This window comes from Astatotilapia calliptera, chromosome 4 (assembly GCF_964374335.1).
Source record: "Astatotilapia calliptera chromosome 4, fAstCal68.1, whole genome shotgun sequence".
NCBI lineage: Eukaryota > Metazoa > Chordata > Actinopteri > Cichliformes > Cichlidae > Astatotilapia > Astatotilapia calliptera.
Genome location: NC_137425.1, coordinates 23,435,041 through 23,460,908, shown reverse-complemented (window position 1 = coordinate 23,460,908; position 25,868 = coordinate 23,435,041). Strand labels below are relative to the sequence as shown.

Here is a 25,868-nt window from a genome sequence, read left to right as displayed (position 1 = left end):
TTGGTTAGTTAGATAGCTGCTAGTTTCTTGTTTACCCTTCTTGAAAACCCTACAGAAAAATAATTTCCATAAAAACCAGACTGCTTTACGAATCCTCACAATGAATGTGCGAGTTCATCGTGAGGAATGGTTAAAAAAAGCATTCCTGGGAAAGTTGGATTCCCCCCTCTCTCAAAATGTCTGCAGGAGAGAAAGAAAGAGAAGGAGAGAGACTTTTCATGTCCTTTAATGACACAATTGACCAAAAATAACTAAAAACACCTTCAAACCCAGCAGCTCGCTGAGAGGCCGCAGGAAGCAGGACATACATACAGTAATGAGGTTAGCTCCCAAATGGCATCCCACCGTATTTCAAACAGTGCCAACATTCTCCATCCAAGCCATCACTTACAGTGGGGCAAAAAAGTATTTAGTCAGCCACCGATTGTGCAAGTTCCCCCACCTAAAATGATGACAGAGGTCAGTAATTTGCACCAGAGGTACACTTCAACTGTGAGAGACAGAATGTGAAAAAAATATCCATGAATTCACATGGTAGGATTTGTAAAGAATTTATTCGTAAATCAGGGTGGAAAATAAGTATTTGGTCACCTCAAACATGGAAAATCTCTGGCTCTCACAGACCTGTAACGTCTTCTGTAAGAAGCTTTTCTGTCCCCCACTCGTTACCTGTATGAATGGCACCTGTTTGAACTCATCATCTGTATAAAAGACACCTGTCCACAGCCTCAAACAGTCAGACTCCAAACTCCGCCATGGCCAAGACCAAAGAGCTTTCGTAGGACACCAGGAAAAGTATTGTAGACCTGCACCAGACTGGGAAGAGTGAATCTACAATAGGCAAGCAGCTTGGTGTGGAAAAAACCAACTGTGTGAGCAATCATCAGAAAATGGAAGACATACAAGACCACTGATAATCTCCCACGATCTGGGGCTCCACGCAAGATCTCATCCCGTGGGGTCAAAATGATCATGAGAACGGTGAGCAAAGATCCCAGAACCACACGGGGGGACCTGGTGAATGACCTGCAGAGAGCTGGGACCAAAGTAACAAAGGTCACCATCAGTAACACACTACAACGGCAGGGAATCAAATCCCGCAGTGCCAGACGTGTTCCGCTGCTGAAGCCAGTGCATGTCCAGGCCCGTCTGAAGTTTGCCAGAGAGCACATGGATGATACAGCAGAGGATTGGGAGAATGTCATGTGGTCAGATGAAACCAAAGTAGAACTTTTTGGTATAAACTCAACTCGTCGTGTTTGGAGGAAGAAGAATACTGAGTTGCATCCCAAGAACACCATACCTACTGTGAAGCATGGGGGTGGAAACATCATGCTATGGGGCTGTTTTTCTGCCAAGGGGACAGGACGACTGATCCGTGTTAAGGACAGAATGAATGGGGCCATGTATCGTGAGATTTTGAGCCAAAACCTCCTTCCATCAGTGAGAACTTTGAAGATGAAACGAGGCTGTGTCTTCCAACATGACAATGATCCAAAACACACCGCCCGGGCAACAAAGGAGTGGCTCCGTAAGAAGCATTTGAAAGTCCTGGAGTGGCCTAGCCAGTCTCCAGACCTCAACCCCATAGAAAATCTGTGGCGGGAGTTGAAAGTCCGTGTTGCTCGGCGACAGCCCCAAAACATCACTGCTCTCGAGAAGATCTGCATGGAGGAATGGGCCAAAATACCAGCTACTGTGTGTGCAAACCTGGTAAAGACCTATAGTAAACGTTTGACCTCTGTTATTGCCAACAAAGGTTATGTTACAAAGTATTGAGTTGTATTTTTGTTATTGACCAAATACTTATTTTCCACCCTGATTTACGAATAAATTCTTTACTAATCCTACCATGTGGATTCATGGATTTTTTTTTTTTCACATTCTGTCTCTCACAGTTGAAGTGTACCTCTGGTGCAAATTACTGACCTCTGTCATCATTTTAGGTGGGGGAACTTGCACAATCGGTGGCTGACTAAATACTTTTTTGCCCCACTGTACATAATGCAGTGCACATTTGCAGCTTTTTACATTGAGGTCTGTTATTTATTTATTTATTTTTAAATATAATATATAAACTGTGAACTCGGCTGCTTCTCTTATCGCTGAAAAATTAATCAAGTCCAACAGGAAACATGAGGGAACGGAGACGCTGCTGTGCGTCAGCTGGAAAAAAGAAAGAGATAAATAAAGGTGGGGATCCAGGGGTCACTTCAACTAAATAAAGCTACAAAAGATATGAATCTGATTCTTTCTACAGGCTTTGCAGTAGTGAAAATAAATGCCTTTCATTGCCTTGAATGCATTTTATTCTATTTACAACTTTACATTCACTTTTTTCTCCCTCCCCCAATCGCATCTGTCATAAACACAGACTGTTTGGCACTAATTATTTTGTCCCCTTATATCCCACATCATCACATAGACATTTAATACAGACACCATTCAAAGGAGGTGCAAAGCATTTCAGATAAACCAACAAAGACTAGCGTGATAGGACTGCAATACCTCCTCTGGTAAATAAATACTTTTTTCAGCCATCAGGGGGCGCAAGAAGTGACGTGAAATCTCTCCTTTTACACGATTTCTTTCTTTCTTTCTTTTTTTACCCTACAGCTGGTATTGTTTGTGTGTCATGATGACAATTGCGTGGTCCTGGAGACCCTCTGCTGTAGTAGGAAATACCACACCGACAGGTTCGAGTACTTTGTGGACAGATTCTTTCAACACAGTTTCACAAACATGCAAGATGCAGTCACAAAATGTTACAAGTGTTTAGAGATTGAAAAAAAAAAAGAAAGAAGGTGAGTTTAGAGAGGAGCGTGGTCCGCTCACGTGAAACCAAGCGGTCACCCCGAGGTTGAGGGTGTTGTCTGCTCCAAGGTACGAAGCAATCAGACTGATGGGTGAATTTTTGCTGATAATCATTGTTTAGTTGACTTTATAAATGGAGACAGATCATCAACATGTTGCACTCAGTCTATAGTAGTCTGCATCGAAGAGTACAACTTGTCTGCAAAGTGTCTCGTTGTAGTAAGGGGTTTGGATCAACTGGTTGCAAACTATTATTCTCCTGTTAGAATGCAAGGTTGTTGAGCAATCCTGCAGCAACTACGTCACTATTGAAACAGAGGGAGTTCTCTTTCAAATCTGTGAGGTTCTGGATGGATTCCGAATTTGAAGTAGTTCTTGTGAATTTCAGTGCTTGTTATCACAAACAGACTGCCAACTTGACTCCATTTAGTCTTTTTGTTCCTTTATCGTCATCTCGATGCAACAAATTCGCTTTGAAGACAACGACTGACTGCAAGTTGTTGCAGATCCGATTTACGTTGTCAAAGCAACCATTTCAAAGGCAATGACATTAAAATTTAATTGCACACAGTTGCAATAATTGCCTCCAACCATTATTTCCCCCAGTCTGGTTGCAGCATTAGATATCTAACACAGTGCTCTCAGGGTCAAAAAAATGTCTTTGAGTCTTAGGCAGAAAAGACACTGATTGTTTAACCCTTGTGAGGTCTGAGTTGTTATTGGTAACAGCTCATAGCCCCAAGCCCTAACCCAAGATGTAAGTTTTTTTCAGTTAGAATGATTATTTGTTTGAAAAATGACTTATTCTGATAGCACAGGGTTAGGGTCATCCTCAATGAGGGCTGAGATCTCATAAGGTTAAACTGGTTTTAATAACAGGGTCCGAATAAAATGAGCATTTACGGAACTCATCGTCTAAAAACGCTGATCATATTTTTCCGTGAGTCTGAACACCATCTCGCTTCTATGATGGGCGACAGCTCTGAGAATTCATAAAACATAACATCAAATATAATGCAAGGTCTCCTCTAAAACCACAAGCCATTAGCTCCCCGCAACAAAATATCACTTGACTTTGCACTGTACAAATGTCAGATGATGTGTTCGCACATATGCAGACAGTAATTTCACTGTGTGATACTCTGAGGGTTAATGTCTGCCTGCTGGCAGACGCACAGCTCCACTTCTCTTCCTCCGGGGAAGTTCATCGGAGCAGATGCTTGAAGGTCAGTGGATCACCGGGAGATGAGCGAGTGGAGAAATCTGCACTTTTTTCACTTAATCCCTTTCAACACTAAAAGCCACTGCTTGTCTTTTCTTTTGTTATTGTTGAGTTATTCTGCAGCTGGAGTGTAGTACATCAGTTTATGCTGCTGAAAGGGCAAACGTCCTGTCCTTACGCAGCATGTGTGTACATGTAAATGTATACAGATGGATGAGTGAGTGCGTGTCAAACCTACGGACATTCAATACACGGTAGTGTTGGCAGGTGTGTGTATGTTGAGCGTGGAGGAGTGTATTCCTGTTGGTGGAGCAGTGAAGCTATAAGCTGCATACGCTACAGCGGAGCCAACCATCAGGCCTGTCATGTAGGAGACAGTCATAGTATTCCCTGGCGAGAGAGAGCAGAGAGTAACTGTAGAGCTGATCATACTGCCTAATCCGGGGGGAATGCCATTTTTAAATAAAGAATACTGCTCGGCGTGAACAAGTAAGCAAGAAACATGTTAGATAGTGAGTAACAAGTCTAAGAAAGTACATCTTTGCTATCCACTCTTTGATGTTGTTGCATGTTAGCATCTGCAGGGATAGCATGTGCCATTATAACCATCCTAATTTAGCATGCTAATTTAGCAAGCTAACATTAATAGGAGCGCAAGACACCAAGCACAGGTCACTCAGAGGAAAATTATAATAAAATCTATAATTATAATCTAAATGTAACTTTAGTATTTCTTCACAAAATCCCAGCCTGAAAACAATGTCAGACTGCTAGCTAAAAAAAACTCTTGAAATATGCACTACTTTTGAGTGTTAAAGATAAAATTTAAAAAGCATCTCACAGGTAATAATGTTTAATATTATAGCGCACATAACAGTGTTGAGTTTGTTTGATATCTTATATGTAATCCTTCTCTGAAGGCTTAAGCTAACATAAAATTACATCTAATATAGGCTATATTTGCCTTGTTGCTACTAGCTAAGCTAAGCTAGCTGTCAGGCCAAAAAAAACCTCATTCATTCTAAAGAAAGGCAACTTTATTAAGTTGATAAAATAATTAAGTTACAGTTACAGTGCTAAGGTCAGTGTTATGCTGCTAAGAAGAATATAATGATCTAATTTACAACCATTTAATGGTATTCTTATGACATACAACAACTTATATAGCTAAAATTAAGCTAATTGGGTCTAATCAACTGGCTTCAGTTCAATTATTGATGCTTTTTATTTAACAATAAATCAGACAAAAGAAGTCAAAAATCACCTGCAAGCTCCCGCTGTTCAGGCGGCACTTTGCCCGCAGCCTGGATCATCGGTACAGACCCAAAATATCCGTTGGTGACTCCCATGAGGAGAGAAAAGAGACAGGGCCAGGCAGGATGGGATAGGGTGGGTTCATTGGCCGGATACACACACATGACAAACAGAGGGATGAAGACCACCCTCAGGCAAGAGAAGAAGAGCAGACGACCCCCAGACCAGTCATATGGCAGCGCTGCCAGGATCTGAGGGGACAGCAGGAGTGTTTCAGTCAGGCTGTGTATTACACTTTGGAAAAACAAGGAAAAATATTCCAATAATATATGAAATATATGAGCATTTGCAGTTTTGAACTTAAGACCGTTATGTTCAGTAATTCTCCATTGCTTGGAACAATTTCTAAGGAAAGCACTTGTCAGGGAAAATAAATAAGAACAATAACAGTATTAGTGCAAAACAAAGTGAACCGTGAGAGAAATGCAAAAGAAAAATCCTCTTTACACTTTTCCAGTCTCTTATCGTGACATTTTTCTTTCTCTCTCTCTTTTTTATACCTCTAAGCTACCTTAATTTTTCCTTTTTCAATTTAATTCCTCGTCTAATCTCTTTCCCTTTTCATTTGAAGAAAAAACTCAATTTGCCGCGAGGACAAAGCCAAAGCCTACATAACAACTTTCACTAAACCAATGTTGGTGCCTTCAAAGTCAAAATTATGACCCAAGGAAACCAGATAAGTTTCAGAGTGTTCGGATGAAGCCTCCGAGCTATAGTAAGTGCAATTATCCCACAATACACCAGACGTTTTACCAGCCTTACGTTAAATTAATGGGTCGACGACTTTAATGGTTTCAAGAGGTTAACTCTGCCTTTCTGTCTTTCTTGTTCCTTTAATGCCAAGATGCCTGTAAATGGAAATTTAAATCCCAAAATCTCAGTAAGTGTAGCGTGAGAAGGGCAATAGCATTTAATATTGATGTTAAACCAGTGAATTTTATACATTGGCAGTAAGTTAATACAGGCCCAGTTCCAAAAATGATGGGATTCACAACAGAACAAACCTAAAACTTAATTTAAAAAGAGCATCTTAGAGAGGCAGACTTTCAGCAATCTGCAAAAAAACTGCATTTTTGGAACAATTTCAGTAATATTCCTCATCATCTGTTATACATATAGATCAAAAGATTCTGATAATTTTGGAGAAATCTCTGTGCACAAGGGACAAGGCTGAAAGACACATCAGACAGCACTGCATTAAAAACTACGGAAGCCTGTTTCCGCCACAAAAAAAAGTATCCATAACTTGAAATTTTGAATTATTTTCTTGATATTTCGACTTATTAACTCGACATATTGCGTTAGCGCTGCCAATCAGTAATCTACGTGAATGAAGTCATTTCCTTGTTACCCGGAAGCTGAAGCCCTCAGCTACAAATGCTACAGCTAAACTAACAGTATTATAGCCAGTCATGAACGCACAAATTGCTGATTATTTTCTTCACAAATGATGAAATCCTTGTGTTATTAGCTGAATCATGTGGCGTTACTATCAGCAAACGTACTATAAAAAGCGCCAATTTGTTGCGATCCGGTTTTGAGTGCGTATTTCTCTGTGCCGTATCCTTCCAGGTTGCAAGAAAATGACGCCATTCATGTAGATTACTGATTGGCAGAGCTAAATCGAAATGTCGAGTTATTAACTCGAAATTCTGAGAAAAGTAAATTGAAATTTCAAGTTAATAAGTCAAAATTTTGAGCTATATCATATGGATACCCTTTTTTTTGTGGTGGAAACAGGCTTCCATAAAAAACAGACATGACTCTGTCATAGAAATCACTGTGGGCTCAGGAGTGCCTCCAAAAATCACTGTGTGTGACCACACTGTGCTATCCACATATGAAGATACAGCTCCATCGTGCAAAGAAGAAACCATATTCATCCAAAGAACATGGATCATGTTCTTTGGATGAATAAAGAACATGGATCAGCCAAAGGAAAGGCTTTGGATTTTCTTTTTTCATTCACATTTTACACGGTGTCACAAAAGTTTTGGAACTGGGGTTGTTCTCTTCCAAGTTCTCTCCAAAAACTTAAATCCCTGGAATCAAAGGTTAAAAGTCACCACCGTGAAATATATGAATATATGATTCTAATCTCTCCGATTTTATAAAAAGTATCATGTGTGAAGTATTCATGTAAAAGTCACCACCCACAATGTTTAAATTCAAACTTGTGAAGTTAATATATGGCTCACCTTGCCAACAAAGTCCGACATGTTGAAGGTGGCCATGATGAGGATGGGGAGCCATTCACCTAAGGTGGAGTTTCGTATCTCTGACTCCAGCCCGGGAAACAGACAGAGAGTGATGCTGTAGGTCACAGCTATTGACAGCATGTAGGCCCAGATCACGCGGGACACCACGTAACGATGCAAGATCATGTCTGGTTTGAGAACACACACACATGACCGTATTAAAAATTCAAATGATTCACTCGAGCAGTCATTTCATTGAGATCGCTCCTCTACCTAAATAAAAATCACCAGGGGATGCATTTAAATTTCAGATCCATCTGTTGGAGTCAGAGGGTAATTGAGAAGTGATTAGACAAGATTTTGAAAGAGACTACCTCGGAGCCCGGGCCAGCTCCTTCTCATCTTGGCTTTTGGGGCATCAAATCGAACATAGGTACCGCCCGCAATGTCCTCGACGCCTTCCTCCACAGAAGACGCTCCTGTACCACCGTTTCCCTGAAGAGAGACAGACGAGATGTTTACTGTAATCTTCTAAACTGAATAGACACACGAGACTTTATGTTAATGCTTTCAAATCTTAATTGTAACATATCTCTCTCTCTATATATATTGATAGACATATATGAATGAAATGAAAAGAATGTAAAATAGTCAGATATATCAAATCATTCAGACATTTATTTCTCTTTACACGTAGTGGGTGTGCAACAGAAAACACGAACATTTAATATCAATGTGCTGAACGACCCTAGCTTCAGGAACTCATCTGTGTTGGATCCAATGACGTATTTAAAAATAATCCGAAGGTTAATCCTTCAACACTGTGGGAAAGATGTCCTAAGGGAGAATTTTCTAGTCAGAACATACTTGTAAAAACTACAAGATTAAGATTGTTATTAAAGATCACTACATTACAACCCCAATGTGAAAAAATCAACACGAAATAGACCCGATAATGACAATGAGTGAAGATGTGGAAAAAAATAAGAGTCACAAAGCAAGAACATTATGTCGCGGGCCCTAAAGCGACAAACTTGTTAGTTTGCAGACTGTGAAAACAACAATCAGAAAGCACTTTTCATGAGATCAGAGCTCCAGCTACTCATATAATTACTTACAGTTTGGGTGGTATCCAAAAAAACTGATTAGAGGGAGAGAGGAAGAAAAAGACTGCTTTCTCTCTAAGTGATCATTTTAGATCTTAGCCGCTGCTTTAAACTTATATTCACGATCGTTTCAAGATTTTTAGAGGTGAGTGAAAACGGTCTTGTAAGTTAATGGGCTACATTTCCCTGTTTCACACTCTCATCTCTGTGTGATGGCAGAAACAAATATGTAAATGAGAACAGCGTTTTGAGGATATTTGCTGTACCACAGAATAAATACAGGGAGTGCAGAATTATTAGGCAAATGAGTATTTTGTCCACATCATCCTCTTCATGCATGTTGTCTTACTCCAAGCTGTATAGGCTTGAAAGCCTACTACCAATTAAGCATATTAGGTGATGTGCATCTCTGTAATGAGAAGGGGTGTGGTCTAATGACATCAACACCCTATATCAGGTGTGCATAATTATTAGGCAACTTCCTTTCCTTTGGCAAAATGGGTCAAAAGAAGGACTTGACAGGCTCAGAAAAGTCAAAAATAGTGAGATATCTTGCAGAGGGATGCAGCAGTCTCAAAATTGCAAAGCTTCTGAAGCGTGATCATCGAACAATCAAGCGTTTCATTCAAAATAGTCAACAGGGTCGCAAGAAGCGTGTGGAAAAACCAAGGCGCAAAATAACTGCCCATGAACTGAGAAAAGTCAAGCGTGCAGCTGCCAAGATGCCACTTGCCACCAGTTTGGCCATATTTCAGAGCTGCAACATCACTGGAGTGCCCAAAAGCACAAGGTGTGCAATACTCAGAGACATGGCCAAGGTAAGAAAGGCTGAAAGACGACCACCACTGAACAAGACACACAAGCTGAAACGTCAAGACTGGGCCAAGAAATATCTCAAGACTGGTTTTTCCAAGGTTTTATGGACTGATGAAATGAGAGTGAGTCTTGATGGGCCAGATGGATGGGCCCGTGGCTGGATTGGTAAAGGGCAGAGAGCTCCAGTCCGACTCAGACGCCAGCAAGGTGGAGGTGGAGTACTGGTTTGGGCTGGTATCATCAAAGATGAGCTTGTGGGGCCTTTTCGGGTTGAGGATGGAGTCAAGCTCAACTCCCAGTCCTACTGCCAGTTTCTGGAAGACACCTTCTTCAAGCAGTGGTACAGGAAGAAGTCTGCATCCTTCAAGAAAAACATGATTTTCATGCAGGACAATGCTCCATCACATGCGTCCAAGTACTCCACAGCGTGGCTGGCAAGAAAGGGTATAAAAGAAGAAAAACTAATGACATGGCCTCCTTGTTCACCTGATCTGAACCCCATTGAGAACCTGTGGTCCATCATCAAATGTGAGATTTACAAGGAGGGAAAACAGTACACCTCTCTGAACAGTGTCTGGGAGGCTGTGGTTGCTGCTGCACGCAATGTTGATGGTGAACAGATCAAAACACTGACAGAATCCATGGATGGCAGGCTTTTGAGTGTCCTTGCAAAGAAAGGTGGCTATATTGGTCGCTGATTTGTTTTTGTTTTGTTTTTGAATGTCAGAAATGTATATTTGTGAATGTGGAGATGTTATATTGGTTTCACTGGTAAAAATAAATAATTGAAATGGGTATATATTTGTTTTTTGTTAAGTTGCCTAATAATTCTGCACAGTAATAGTCACCTGCACACACAGATATCCCCCTAAAATAGCTAAAACTAAAAACAAACTAAAAACTACTTCCAAAAACATTCAGCTTTGATATTAATGAGTTTTTTGGGTTCATTCAGAACATGGTTGTTGTTCAATAATAAAATTATTCCTCAAAAATACAACTTGCCTAATAATTCTGCACTCCCTGTATATTACATAAGTGTACAGAAATTAGGCGAGCAGCATAGAGGTGGTGATGTTAGCTGCATTAGCTGCAAGATGCAAACTTTGTTTTGGAGGTTTTGGAGTTTTATGTTTGCAGGTGATATAGTTTTGGAGTTAAAGTAAGCAAACGGTGACTCCACAAAAGAGCAAAAACCCAGCTGGTTATTATATTAGGAATGCAGATCCATTCTGCAGGTGTGGGCAGTACTTATCATCTTTTGAAGTCACAGCCTCCCTCGTATACTCATCCTTATCTTTGGGATAAAAAAAAAGGGTCCTTTGTCCTCAAAAACACTAAAACATGTGATTCTGTCCCCTTTTAATTCCCTATGCTAGAAAATACTGAACTGTATTCATTTTTAAACATAGTTCTGAGTGGGAAAATTAAGACTTTGTTGCTCATTTCTGAAAACTTTTTTAAAGCATTTGAAGGTTCTTTAAGGAAACACTAGAGGTAGCCATCACACAATAAATAAACACATTCACTTTTACTGCTTTGACCTTTACATGTTTTAGTTTCTTTCATTAGTAATGGCTTCTGGGATACATGACATCCCCTTTTTATGACAGTGACTATTAGAGAGGATGGCTGTGACCGGCTGAAGGTTGACTTAATGATGTCCACCACCACCACACACAGACATCTTTTTGGGGTATGGGCACATCCCTTTATGCTGAGGTCTTTCCAAATACACACTAATTCACTGAGCCAGGTGACTGCACGTACACACACACACACACACACACACACACACACACACACACACACACAGATAGATCCATTAGTTGATTAGAGGGGCTGCCGGGCCAGAAGGCACTCCTATTCTTGATTATCGCATAATAGGAAGAGCTGCATTCATTTCCCATGGCAACCAGAACAAAGAACTGCCAGAATCAACCCCAGACACACACATGTGCACATACACACACTCACACGTGCACACACACACACAGAGCTGTAAAACACCGCGGGACGTCCATCACACACTTGTATGTAATGGCGCACATACAAATATGAACATGCACACATTAAGCGATGATAGCCTCAGGTGCAGTTTCTTCCTTTGAAGGCTCTGAATGCACACACAGACACACACACAGACACACACACAGACACACACACAGACACACACACAGAGCAGGATGAGCAGTACTAGCTTCATGTCTTCAGGCTACAAAATGCTGCTCAAAGCACAGCTACAAAGTGGGTTTCAATTCAAAGTCGTTTTCTTTCCCTCTTTTCCTCTCGTTGTCATGGCCGGTGTCCTGCTCTCTTTCCCTTCTCTTCCTTTAATTTGTTTTGTCTTATGTTTTCTCTACAATTTTTATGAGCTCTTCCCCACTCTCTGCACTGCCTCTCTCACTTGTCTCGCATTAGTAGCTTCCCGTAAACTTTTTTTTCTCTCTCAGCATCGTGACTCTCTTTCTCTCTGGGTTCAAAGGAGGCGTCGTCAACTCTCCGTCTTTCTCCTGCACCACTCCCTATATTCCTCAACCCTAAAGAACAACTTCCAATATCTTTTGCTCTTCCTCTCTTTTAGCATCTTTCTGACCAGCAGCCAAGAAACAGCTCATAGCTACTAAGTGATTGCATTTTTAAGCACAACCAGCCCTCAATACTTGTGTGCGTGCTCGCTCTGGATGACATTACAGTTTAGAGGCCTGGCATTTCCTCCCTGTCTGAGTCCAGAAACTATTTGTCATTACAATATTTATAAATGATTTAATGAATAAAACATGTAGCGGAAGCTTTAATGAGGGAGCCTGTTGGTCTGTGTAGAGTCAGTATCCTAATCTAACTTGAAAAGCAACGTGAGAAAAATATCAAAGACGCTGAAGATACAACGCTGACTGCAAAATATCAAGTCCAAGCACTTTAGCAGTTCACTGTATAGTGTATGGCATATTTATGACTTTTGGTACCAAATGCACTACAGGAGATATGCATAGCTTTCTTGTCATTTCTTCAAGTAGTCTTCAGGAATAGTTCTCCAGGCTTTCATTCAAAGCTCTTCTTTGGATGTTTGCTGCCTTTTATTCTGTTCTCTGTCAAGATGATCCCACACTGCTTCAATAATGCTGAAGTCTGGGCTCTGGAGAGGCCAATCCATGACCGAAGTTCCACTGTGTGTCCTTCTAGCCAGCTATGCTTTTACTGCATTGGCAGTGTGTTTGGGATCATGCTGAAAAATGAAGCCAATCAGATGCTTTTCAGTTGTTACTGCATATCGAATTAAAATCTGATGGTATTTTTCTGCATTCATAATTCCATCAGTTTTAAAAACACCAACAACACTGACTGAAATGCAGCTCCAAGCCATGACAGAGCCTCCACCGTGTTTTACAGATGGCTGTAGACACTGTTGTACCTCTCCTGACCTTTTCCAAACATACTGATGAACAGTTAAACCAGAAATGTCAAAACTGGATTCATCACTCCATCAGACATGTTCCCGCCTATTTTCAGTACAGTACAGTCTTTCTTCTTTCCCTTCTTGAGAGCCATCCTTCCACCATCTTTAGTGAACAGTAGATGGATCGACTAAAGGGCCAGATACATCTCTCTGATCGTATGTCAGGTCTTTGCTGGATTTCTTTTTCTTATTTCTTAAGACCATGACTTTCAAATACTCTTCATCTGCTGTAGATACTTGTTTAGTTCTTTTGTTTGCTACTTACAATTTCATTCATTTTTTAAGAATATGCTGCACAGCATGCTGAGATATAAGTTTTCTACTGATAGTGCTTTGGGAACGTTAGTGTAAAACATTTTCTGCCTGTTAAACTCTGTTATCTTTGACACTTTTCATAGATTTAGCTCAAGAAATGGGAAGAAATTTTGTGTCTTTGTCACAGCTGTTAACGGTACACCTAAGACAACACTGATCCATCTGCTAAGTTAGCTTATTAATGTTTGAATGATTCATAGGTTAGTGTTAATGGCATAATAAACAAAAAACACTCCTTTGAAATGATCGGCTACTAGGACTGTAATATAAAAGAGTGAAAACCAGCCAATATCTAAAGGCAATAGTTTAAGAGCACTTTAAACACTTTAAAGAAAGCCTGGCTCTTTGCGATATATAGTATATATGTTAAGATGTGTGTTCTGTGCCAGAGTAATTGAGCCTGCTGCTGGCATGGCTAACAATACTTAGTATTCGCAGTGAACAGACATAAAACACATGTGAGTCAATAAGCTGTCCATAAACTTACAAATCTTACTTCCTCTGCAGTGACATCGTGGTGAACCCTGTACCCGGTCCCGTTGTCTCTCGGATCGTGACATTTGCCCGGACCTTTACCCTGGGCGTGGCTGGTGTAATACCGGACAAATCGTGAGCGGCGGACCAGCAGGTGAAGCAGGAAGCACAGCATTTCCATGCTGATGGAGACGAGGAAGAAGATCAGCGTGTTCTTCTTGTCATCTTTGATCAGCAGCTTGGTGAAGATGCGGGACAGCGAGATGATCACCCCCGCCGTACCTGAGGAGGGTACGTAAATGATGAAGGAGATGAAGAAGGTGAGGAGGATGACAAAGTCTGGCAGCAAGAGCTAACGAAAACGTGTGTGCTAATCGTTGAGTGTACTTACTCTCTCCAGTCATTACCCCCTGTGTGTACCTCTTGGGCAGCATCCCCATGTAACCATAGAAACTGGACTGCTGCACTGAAGAGGGAGGAGGGAGGCAGTTATCAGTGTAAATAGAGGCCCAACAGTCAACATTGTAACAACACGATTTATTTAGAGGGGAACTTAATGAACCACCACACACCACTTGAGAGAAGCTGCTCTGACCCTCAGACCTCCACTAATTAAACTGATATTACAGCAGGCAGAAACTGAGTTCTCACTGACAAACACAGAGGAAAACGACTCTATGTATTAAAGTCGGCAGCACCTGAAGACCAAAACCTCTATTGGGTTTGTGTTTATCCCAACAGGGGGAGCTCTGACACATATTTAGTTATAATTTATTATCCTTTTAATAAAAGCAATTGTCCTCATAGCTCTATATTGTTTTCCACAAACTCATGAGGGAACTGTCTGGTTATTAAGGAGCTAAATGTTCCACTTTTTCTGCCTTCTTTTACAGGCTGAATCGGTGATGTACAGGCTTTAGCAGAGTGTTGTTGTCTGCTAGCTGCCTGCAGACAAAACTGTACATTGTCTGTAAGCTTTTTGCTACGAGCCACACTTTTCACATAGTCATATACAACCAGCAGCTCCAGGACTAAACCCAATGCAGGTCCTCTAATCTCCACTTGAGGCACAATTGAGACAATTTCAGAGTCCCTGAAATCAACCTCATTAAGGTGATTGTGTTGTTAGCGCCTTTTGGAGGGTTTTTTTAATGGAATTATCAGGCAGCCCTCCAAATACGTTTGTGCAACAGTTATGGCGATTCAAATTCTAGTATTTGAATTGCTTTAGGTAACAGTAGTCTGTTACCTAAAGCTATTATTACACATGTGTTTGTGTTGCATCGGTATATTTCAAAAATGTAGCTTGCTAACCAAGCTAATTTGTGCCATCTGATATCTGAGCTGTGCACCCTTCATCCACAAATGGTCTTTAATGGTTAAAAAAACTCACATGAGAGCCATCATTTACATACAGCCTGGACAGTAAAACTAGCTAACATCTCTATAGCCTGGGACAGAAAAAGAGAGTATTTGTCTCGAAAGCTCATTTCTCCCTTCATTAAAAAAATCTGCAGCGGTGAATTTTTAAACATTTTTCAAAGATGTTAAGCCTTAAAGCTTATAAGCATTGTTACTGCGTTGATTTACACGGGAGACAAGACACAGGTGGCTGTAATAGCGGCTAATGATTGCTAGGCTTTTGAAAGGCTAGCAAACATTTCTCAAAGGCTGCTAGTTTCAGTTAAGTCCGAAATTACATGCAACCTGTTTGTGGCAATTGTGTGTGATAAACTGATAAACTGGCATGTAGATGGAAAATTTTTTGCCATCTACATACATAGAAATTCATATTAAGTGCTCATTGCACAGCCAGAACCCAATGGATATGAAACTGAAATTCTGAAATTTCTCCACAAAAAGTGACATAATTGCTGCGTCTCTGTAATTTAACTGCAAAATGCAAGAAGTGCTTGACCACCTCGATTTTATATAGACTACAACCAGAATGCAACCAGGTGCCAGGTAGCTGAGCCGAGTTCCCTACTGCAAAGAGCCACATCGCAGACAAGTTGCGCTAATTGGTGCAGATGGACTGATTGTAACATGTTGGCAATCTGTCTTTCTAGCCTTTCATCCAATTATAGTTCATCTAGTTCCAAAAAGTCAAGGCTGCAAGGATGTAGTCAAGAGTGGCTCTTCTGCCTTTTAACTGTAGTCTGTCATTCAGTTCGTTTAACCATTATTAGGGTAAAAGAACATCAAAGTACCTGTACATCCAAAGGCCACCACTCCCACTGATACCAGGTTGATGACATAAGCCTGCTTGGTGGTGAACTTTTCCAGCCAAACATCGAACACGCTGACAAAGATCAGGGGCCCCAAAGCTAAGATGTAACCTGCAGAGAGAGTGACAGGCTGAGTCAGTGATCCAGGTAATGTTGTGACTGCAGGACTGAACACATATTTGATAAGAGTGAGGAAACTATATGTGAGGCAGTTCATTAACTCTTTAACCTGGGGATATGCTCTCAAGCTGACGTCAAACTTCAAAAGACCTTTAACCAAAAATACAAGCACAGCTATTTTAAGCAGCAGAGGCTATTGCGGTGAAACCCCGTTCTGAAATTTAGCATGTATGTGCAGTGATCTCAAACTTCCGGGGAACATGCATATTTAAAGAACTTTTTATCATGATTTTTTTTAAGGGTGAGCTTGAAGGGCTTTAATATTTCTAGGTTCATCTCCAATATCACAGTTTGAGAATAATTTCTGCAAAGATTAATATTTTCGGCCACATCTCTCCAGTATCTCCAGCTAAGACTTTAACAAACATGATTTTAAATCAGCCTCTATGTGCTCGCCTGTTACCGAACAGCTTATTCAAAGAGCATAGCAAATCACCTTTAATGATGTTTTTGAAATATGAAAGCAATCTGAGGAAGATGCAGATGAATCCTGAAACCGCTTCTTGTCAATTCAGTTTTCGGCAAAAGCCAAAAACGGATCTCCTGTGGTGTTTATGAATAAAGACCACAAGAGATCCATGGAAAAGTGGATTTTTATTTATCTTTATAACATTTTCCCATTTTTGCACACTCTGATAAGCTTTGAGCTTCCTGCTGTTTTTTGACAGTTGTTACTACTGCTGGAAGTAGTGCACCGTTTTATGTGTCCACACGTGAAGGACAGCTTGTAAGGTTAGGCTTAAGAATTAAAAATACAACTGATTTTAACCAGCAGTGAAGTTTTTGGCTTTATGCTTCATGTGTGTGGGAGTAAAATATGATTTTTGACTCATTAAAATGAAATATAAATCTTGGCATATCTTGATCAGCACTTCACTTTCAGCATGCTATAAGGCAGAAATTATACACCAAAGCCATTAAGACAACATGAAGAAGCTTAACTAGGATTACAAAATGATCAAAGACCATAATAAGAGTTATGCTCCATTACCAACCACAAGCCAAGTCTTGTGTCATTCTTGTGCAAATTCTCCACAAGGTCAGACGTGCAACGCTCAGAGAAACTTCATCTTGGACTCTACAGGCCTCAGCCAGCACGTCAAATGTTAATGTTCATCACAGTACAGTGTATGGCTCTTTCAAAAGGTTTGAAGTGAAAGCCTCGTCTCTCTAAAAGAAACATGACAGCACAGATTTGCAAAGATAGAACTGAAAAAAAAAAAGACTTCTGGAACAATGGTCTTCTCAGTCCAAAGGACAGAGTGAAGATGTTTGGCTATAAAACACTATTTGTCAAAAACCAAACACAGCACATCAGCGCAAACAGCTCATACCAACTTCCAAGCACGGTGGGGGACGTTGGATGATTTGGGCCCTGCAGCCACTGAGTTGACCATGAAATCCTCAGCTCATTCTCACTCCGGAGGCATAACATCCTGATGATTTGTTACATCTGGCAGCGTTCCTGAGGAACGTGGAAGGCGACCTTCGGCGTTCTTAAGGTAGCGCCGGGTTATGGGTGAAATACAGTAGAATGACGATCCCGTGGCAAAACATGTTCCAGCCATGTATTCCAGCCTTAACCATAACCTTATACCTAACCTTAACCAGCACTTTAATGACGTGAAATAGTGTTTTCCAAAGTGATTTGAGGAAAATGAACGAATATGTGTGGATTAATTCCAAACAGTTCTCATATTTCCTTATTTTTCCGATCTCGTCATTTAGGAACGTGTTGGGTGCCCGGAAGCGTAACATGTTGACGATTTGTCACCTAAAATATTGAGCCTCGGGAGAGAGAACGTGTTTAAATTCTCCAGAGTATTCTAGAGTCATATGTGAGGCCATCTGTCTGACAGCTTGGCCCAGGCTGGTCTTTCAACAGGACCATGATTGCAAGAACATCAGCAAACCTACAACAGAATGGCTGAAAAAGAAAAAAATCAAAGTGTTGCAATAGCCCAGGCTCAACCTGACTGAAATGCTGTGCATAAACAAATGCCCACAAGGTGCACTGACATTTTTGCAATACGATAATGTGAGAGACTGAAGTCATACAGAAAACAGCTTCTTCAATTATTGCTATCAAATGTGGTTCTCCAAGCTGCTGAATCATAGGGTGCACACACTCTACCGTTCATTTTGCCTTAGTGTTTGTAAAATAAAGTGGCATGGTGTAAAAATATATCTGAGGTTATATTTAAATAGTCTGAAGGCCAAGATGATTTTTTTACACCCTGATCTGTGAAAGAATTGAAAGGGAATGTGCTTTCTTTTTCATGACTGTAGTTCTCAGTGAAGCTCCCCTGTGGGTAGATCTCTTCGGGACTGTGTGGTCCCAAAGTATTTAATAAGTAACAGGGTAAGTTTTAATGGAACAGTTTTTAATTTTCCACTCGATCTGTGCTCTTGGCGCCTCTCTGACTTACCCACAGTGATCCTGGTGTGCATGCTGAGTCGCTCCACCAGCACATTGTTGAGGATGACGGCCAACAAAGCCACTAAGATGTACGTCAGACTCATGTCAAACACTATCGATGTCCCTGAAACACAAGGGAGAGATGTGACAGCGTAGCCTCGAGCCGTAACCGCAAACGTGACTTTGTGCACACTCATCCATATTTATACCTTTAAACTTCTGATGCAGGTAATCCACATCTGTGATGAAGCTGTTGTAGGGAAGCAGGAAACCCACTCCAGCCAGTAGCATTGCAAAGTAGATGCCATGGTAACGGTCGTCAGGGATCGGTTCCTCAAAGTCTGAGCAGCAAAATGGGAGTCATAGGTTAGAGAATTAAAGCAGCATGAAATCAGACGGCGGGATATGATTAACATCTGAATTAGTACTGAAGCCAGAACACTCTGTCTTCAGAGAAGCTAATCAGGAGGAAGAAAGGTGCAGCGGCAGCAGGAACGCCTCTGTTCCACTTGATGGAGCAGCTGATGGTGGAGCAGACTGTTGCGCTTGTGTTAGTGAAAGATTAATCATGGGGATCTCAGATCATGGTCTAGCTGTCGAAATAGCTTCAGTTAAAACTCGTACATTTCTGTTTTGCAGCCGGATCGGTTACATGGAGAAAGTGTGATGTGCAGGTTTTTTATATAACTGTTCTTAATCCTTTCCTAATCCCGTAAGCCTAATATTAATGGCCCAAATCATTCATCATGAGAATTTAGGCTTTACTGCAGACTGAGTGGGAAAATGTCCTTCTCACTGACTCATGTCACTACTTTATTACTATAGAAACAAAATTTTTTTTTACTGATACATCTGTTGATACAAATGGATTTTCACCCTTTTAGAATTAATTTGGCCGCTGAAAATAAAAATCAGTGTACACCTTCATAAAACCTGTTGTCCTCTGCTCAGAAACACAGTTGTTGTGCAGCTGCAGAACTGAAATAGCATCTTAAGGTTAACTCATTCTCGGAGGCTGCTTTGCCACATCTCCATCTTTTATTTTCTTCTAGGAGAAGGCAGACTCTGTGGAGATTGCATCCCCTGTCTGTTTTGTTGCATACTGAAATATGAAGACTGGCAGCTTCAGGAAAGAAAGGGAAGCAGGAAAAAAGAGCAAAATATAAATAAGAAACACATGAAGAGAGCAGGGAAAAAGGCTTCTGCCTGCAAGGCCGTCATTATGCGTCACTGGTCACTTATGACCTGATTAACATGGCCTTTGTGTAACCCGTGTAACCAGGCAACACAGCAGTTTTTTGTTATCAAGACCACCGTCTGTGTCTAACATGCACTGCCCATACAAATCTTCAAGACGGTTATTAAATCCATTCTGACTTATTATTTACAAAAATCTAAGGGCCCTTTGATGGACTGGCAACCTGTCCAGGGTGCACCTCACCTCCTGCCCAAACACAGCTGGGAAAACCAATCGGTTTTCTACATTTGGAAGAACTTATCCAGAGGTTAAGTGGGCTGGAATAATCTAGCAGCACGACCATGTTTAACCTTTGATTTAAAAAATCTGATGTCACTTTCAACATTGTTCATTTTTGAAATAAAGTTTGCATATTAGTTATCTGTTGTGGTAGCTGTTGGTATAGAAGCTTAGCTGAAGTTTGATAGTCTCATTGTTAGAAATGGTAAAAAGGGGAGGGGGAAGAGACTTAAAGCTTAATATAACTAAAAATTTTATTTCAGATTTTTTAAAACATTTTTTTTCTGGTTAGCTGCTGTTGTAAAGTGTATTTGACAATAAATCAAATGACAATACAGCGCTGTGAAAAAGTCTTGAGCCACTTCTCAATTCTGCTTCTAAAGAGCCAGACTTTCTAGAAAGTTCTTCAGACTTTCTGAAGAACTTTAATAGTTTTGTCTCTCTCTCTTTTTTTTTCTTTTTCTTTGTTTTACATTGGCTACCTTTTTACTCACTTTCAGTCCGGTATTGGCTCTTTTCAGAGGAACATTCAAATATAAAAAGGCACCTAACTTAAGGGACGAACCACTGTAGTGTAATCCACGTAACAGACAAAGAAGAAGAACAGCAAAGAATCAACTTTAAATTGTATCTTCAGCCACTTTGTTGCAAAAACCTTTGTTAAAATTCCTTTAGTATAATCTATAAAAAATCCCACAGACAACACAGTTTGACAGGAATAACTTAGTATTTTTGTACCATTGAGGTGATTCCCAAAAAGGTGTTAACTGAAAACGGCTCATTAGTATGTAGAGATGAGGTCATTAGAGAAGTACAACAGTGGGTGTGTACAGCCATCTGTAAAACATGGTGGAGGCTCTGTCATGGTTTGGGGCTGAATTTCAGCCAATGTTGTTGGAGATCTTGTCAAAATTGATGGAATTATGAACACAGGAAAGTATCATCACAGTTAGATACACCGAGCAATACATCGGGCAACAGCTTCATTTTTCAGCTTGACAATGATCCCAAACACACTGCCAAACAGCAAAAGCATACCTAGATAGAAAAACACACAGTGGAACACTATTAGTCATGGATTGGCCTCCCCAGAACCCAGACCTCAACATTATTGAAGCAGTGTGGGATCATCTTGACAGAGAACAGAACAAAAGGCAGCAACATCCAAAGAAGAGTTTGTGTCCTTCAAGAAGCCTGGAGAACTATTCCTGAAGACTACTTAAAGAAATGACAAGAAAGCTGCCTAAGAGAGATCAGACTGTGCTGAAGAATAAAGGTGGTCGTACCAAATCTTGACTTTCAAGCTGATTAGAATTATACAAACTCTGTTTTGTATTATATACTGTATTTACATGTATGTTTGCACATGTTTCAATAAATCTCTGCACCCATTTTCCTAATTAAATATAAAGAAATTATGAGTGACTCAAGGCTTCTGCACAGTGTTGTGTTTTGTTGTTAAACAAACAACAATAAAAAACACTGCAGTTTAAACCAGAACAAAGTTGATTTGGATAGATGCAGTGAAGGTGAGTTATCCACACTCACTGACAGCTCGGGTTCGCAGTCATGCAGTTTGAGTCTCTCCACCTCTCTCTTGTCAAATCCCACATAATGTTGTGGCGTATGTGCTTGTTTCAGGTCAAATCAACACGGGTGAGCAGATTACAGCCCGTCCATACAGATACAATTTCAGCAGGTCTTAAAAGATAAGACAGTTTGGGTAGTTAATCTGCGGTATCAGTAGCAGTGTTATAAAAGATCTTGGGATTCTTCGATCTATACAACTGTGCAAACTCTGAAAACTTCCAGCTGAAAAACCTATAACCTATAAGCATCTTTTTCACTGCTTCTTACAATCTCAAATATATTTTAAAAACATCCAGAGCAGAGGTTTACTGCCCTCTGAATACATATCTAACAGTTAATCAGTAAATATGTAAACAGCACATGTAAATGCTATTCTGTCTAAATTCTTTATATATAGAATATAATGTGAAAGTGTGGTAAACAATGAAGAAGGTGCATTTTAAATTTTCTGGTGGAAAATCATTGGCAAACACTTTTCTCTCTGTCCACGTATCTAAACACTTTGTTCCTGGTGTTTAGGAGTAGAAGGATATTAATGTGCCTTTTTTCACTTTGACAAATTGCTGTTTGTTGGTACACCTACCCCTTTCCTTCCTTCCATGTTCCTCGCCTCTCTCTTTATAAATAGTAGATTACACACACTCATGCACAGATAGAACAAAAACTCCCTCACCGGGCTCGGACAAAGCCAGCACTCCTCGCTCCGGGGCGTCTTTACTGATCTCCTCCTCCTCCAGCTGGTATGAATCGAAGCTGTAGCTCTGCACAATGCCGCTCTCTCTTCCCTCTCTCCAGCCCTCTCTCCAAACAGATCTTCCTCCATCCCTCCACACGTCCCTCTCCTCGGGTGTCTGGGCCGGCGTGGGCCTGCGGCGCTCCGCGCCCACCGAACCCATTCCTGCACTTGACGTACGCTCGCGAAGAAACACGCACTGTGGTTGATTAGACAAGCTGTGCGCTCTCGTGAGCGTGCATGCTAGACGCAATCACAGAGGCACGCCCTGGAAGAGATGCAGGAGACCTTCCGATGATGGAGGATCTGCAGGGCATGAAAGAACAGGAAACAGAAATAAATATAAGAAAAGACAGAAGAAGACTAGAAAAAACGCAAGCTGTGCTTTCCGGAAAATAACAAAACTCAAGGTTAGACAGCAAAAGAAATGTGGCCCCCCTGTTTGTGTATGTGTGTCGGTGTGAGAAGCATATTAACAGAGAGAAACAGAATGACAAAGGATGCATGAATGAGTGACAGACAAGGTGAGCATAAATGCATCTCTGCATTCAGTAAAGAGGCGCCGAGAGAGCTGAAGCTGTGCAGTGTAGAAGAGAGGAAGAGGTCCAAGTGGAAATCAATTAGCTGACTAACAGAAATATCCGTCATCTACAATTCAAGTCATTGATTACTAGTTTGCATTTTTGCAGCTTTACAATTCAACAGAGAAGCCCACTGTATTCTTTCACCTGTTGAATCGTTTTCTCTACAAAGATCAGAAAACAGAGCACGATGCTCATCACAGTTGCAGCATGCAATACCAAAAACACCTCAACACTCGCTTGGAATCTCTTGTTGTCACCACTACCCTGATTTTTATTTGTAGCCAACAGTCCAAATCTAGTCAGTTTGCAGGCTTATAAATGAGATAAGCACTGACCTTTGCTACCGAGCAATTATTGAGAAACTTGATTAGCAGTCAGAACACACGCCAATAAATTCTCTGCACTATGACTGAAAGTGTAGCCTGCTGAGGAGCGGAGGAACCCCTGCTCACTTTTAAATGTAAGTTAGTCCCTTCTGTCATCAGAGCAGCTGAGCTGCGGTTCAATACGTGTTTGCATTTACTTCAGTCAACATTGTTACAAGCTGGATCAATATTAATGGCCGCTGATGTTGTTCCATACTGGCGTAGAAAGAGAGCACAAAAGCGCTTCTATTCTGCGCACCTGGCTGGATTGTGCAAACACAAGGAGGACATGCAAAGAGGAGGCAACAATTCAACCCTGCGGCCTCGCTGCCAGTCTCCCTGCTCACCTCTGGTGCCCTGCAAGTGCTATTTCACTCCAGGCCAACAGCACGAAGCTCCCGAGTGCGGAACAAGCCGGCTTTATTTCTTTTTATGTTCTATTTTAATCCTCTGCTGTCTGGAAACTGGTAGGATCGGATGATGTAAGAAGGTTATCATCTGTGTAACATCACGGGCCCCGGTGGCCCCCTCAGAGGAACAGGTGATTATTAAATACAAAGCAGTGACAGCTCTGTTTATGAAGTAAAGCCGGGCTGCTGTTCTAGATCAGATATGATCCCAGTTTACGCTCTGTACAGATTCCACGTCCAGACTTCGGGCGGCGCTCGCAGCCCTTCTCCTTTTAAATCAAAAGGCTCCAGCCAGCTGCTGTAATTGAATTGCAGTCTGATGTGCTGCAGTTTCTATTGTTGACTTAAATGAGCAAAGAAAATTATAAAAGAAAGGAAAGAAAAGGAATAAATAAAACTAACATCTCGTTTTACGCCTTCTGAAGAGCGTACGCCTGCAGAAATGGCAAATGAACACATTAACTCACAATCATTTGCTTTTGATAGAAAACGCGTGATTTTCATAAAATCTAATGAAAAAATAAATACATACATAGAAAATAAACATGAGCAGGACGTTAGAGCGGAGGGCGAAACAGAGATAATAATGCCAGTTCCTCTTTTAGAAATCCAGCCCAGTCAGTCCAGCACGGCTAACGTGTCGCTCTCACGTCGCTCATTCGGCTCTCCTCTTTATGAACGACAAACAAAAACACACCAACAACAGGTTATTAACGGCCCGTTACCTCCCGAGTCTCTCCTCTCGCTCCTCTCCCCCTCTCTCTCGCCTTCCTACAGCAGCAGCGAAGTCCTTCCTGCAGGATCCTCGAGGTGGTCTCCGCCGACCGGACTCGCTCCTTTCCTCAGCGCCGTCTCCATCAGACAGAGGGGGAAAGCTCCGGGTTTCCTCCTCCGTGGGGTCCTAAAAACGCACCATCCAGCGGCAGAGGCAGAGGGAAGCGCGGATGGATGGATGAGGAAAGCGAAGGGGGGAGGAGGGAGGAGGAGGAGGAGGGAGGAGGAGGAGGGGGGCACCCGCCTGTGGCTGTTCATCTTTTGCAATCAGCCTTTTGAAAGGCACCGATAGAGCAGAGAATTCATCCCAGTGCGTCTCCAACAACTTTCCAGTTTAATCACCTGCTTTATATATTTGAAAGTGCTGCTTTGTTTTTTAATGATTTATAAGCCATGGTGTAAGTCATCAAACTACAACTAAAAATTATATTTCAGTGGAAGAAAGGGGAGAAAATGCAGACATTATGCACTTACTTCACACACCACAGTCCTCTGTGCGTCACAGGCCCATATATAAATGTGTTTAACAGTCCCTCCATCCCCCCCCACTTGTTTTCAACATTTACTGGCCTGATGTGATAACCTGCATACACATGTGTCGCCAGAGCACGTGGATGAGACACACGGTGGTAGGAAATGGGGATAAATTGTGCACACCTCCACAGTAACCACAATGCTGGCAGTGGGGCCTCCAAGTGATTGACAAGTTTATCAGTTCAGTTCAATATGCTAATGCTTTATTACTGGCAAGCTCTCCGTCATGCTGCACACCCCCACTGCTGCCATAAAGGAGCCAAGCCAGGCGGGAATTAACTAAATGGGATAGCAGCCTTGTTAGGTGTGGGCCTGCTGTCAGTGTCACAGCAACAGCCTCAGGAGCTGCTGCTGCTGCTGTTATTGTTTCTGCTGCTGTTGCAGTGCATGATGTGAGGTCCTTGGTTTGAATGCCACTCTGAAGCTTGCTAGTTTAAGTGTTGATTTCACTCGTGCAGAGTTCAGCTCACTCATCTCCAAGCTTAAAATCACTGGTCACAGAAAAGCTCCAATGCTGTAAAGCATCAAACAAAAAGTTGATCTAATTCGAATGCTGAATTTGTCCTTTGGTGAATTTTATTAATCGCCACGTTTGCACATAGCTGTTTGCTGATCTCTTAAAGATTATGTGCAGAGAGCAAACCTTTGATAGTCTGGATTTCTATTTCTGATTTCTTCCTGGCACACGCTGTGTATGGCAGACTAATTCAGAGAAGACACGCAAATTAAAAAGACGCAGGGCGAGAACACAAGTAGAAATATTTTTTTTTAAAGTGAAGCAGCGGGAGCTGTGCTAAAGCATGTTTTACAGAAAAGAAAATCACAGCTGCATAGCAAGTACTTTTTGATGCTGCTGAT

At 41.3% G+C, this 25,868-nt stretch overlaps 1 protein-coding gene across 2 annotated transcripts; it reads right to left on the bottom strand.

Moving 5' to 3' along the window:
* Positions 1-210: 210 nt before the first annotated feature.
* On the bottom strand, positions 211-24,581 carry slc29a4a (solute carrier family 29 member 4a). Of its 2 annotated transcripts, XR_013908600.1 has the most exons (12): positions 24,428-24,581; positions 22,284-22,649; positions 18,753-18,884; positions 18,554-18,667; positions 15,927-16,055; positions 14,108-14,182; positions 13,730-13,998; positions 7,923-8,043; positions 7,549-7,736; positions 5,301-5,541; positions 1,997-4,426; positions 211-386 (listed from the first exon to the last, which is right to left on the bottom strand). XR_013908600.1 is itself a non-coding variant. In XM_026165511.2 (10 exons), the coding sequence occupies exons 1-10, from the start codon at positions 22,504-22,506 to the stop codon at positions 4,281-4,283; spliced, it is 1,629 nt and encodes a 542-aa protein (XP_026021296.1). In that variant the 5' UTR covers positions 22,507-22,643; the 3' UTR covers positions 4,140-4,280. The 2 variants fall into 2 exon arrangements, 1 of the variants encoding a protein (XP_026021296.1); XM_026165511.2 differs by lacking the exons at positions 211-386; positions 24,428-24,581 and having other exon boundaries at positions 4,140-4,426; positions 13,739-13,998; positions 22,284-22,643.
* Positions 24,582-25,868: the final 1,287 nt, after the last annotated feature.

Excerpts from the sequence above, each read along its gene's own strand:
- slc29a4a (XM_026165511.2), bottom strand. The coding sequence starts at position 22,506 with ATGGGTTCGGTGGGCGCGGAGCGCCGCAGGCCCACGCCGGCCCAGACA. Across the intron at positions 13,999-14,107 it reads GGGGGTAATGACTGGAGAGA|GTACGGCGGGGGTGATCATC; the intron begins GTAAGTACACTC and ends TACCCTCCTCAG. Across the intron at positions 7,737-7,922 it reads GAGCTGGCCCGGGCTCCGAG|ACATGATCTTGCATCGTTAC; the intron begins GTAGTCTCTTTC and ends TTCTCAAACCAG.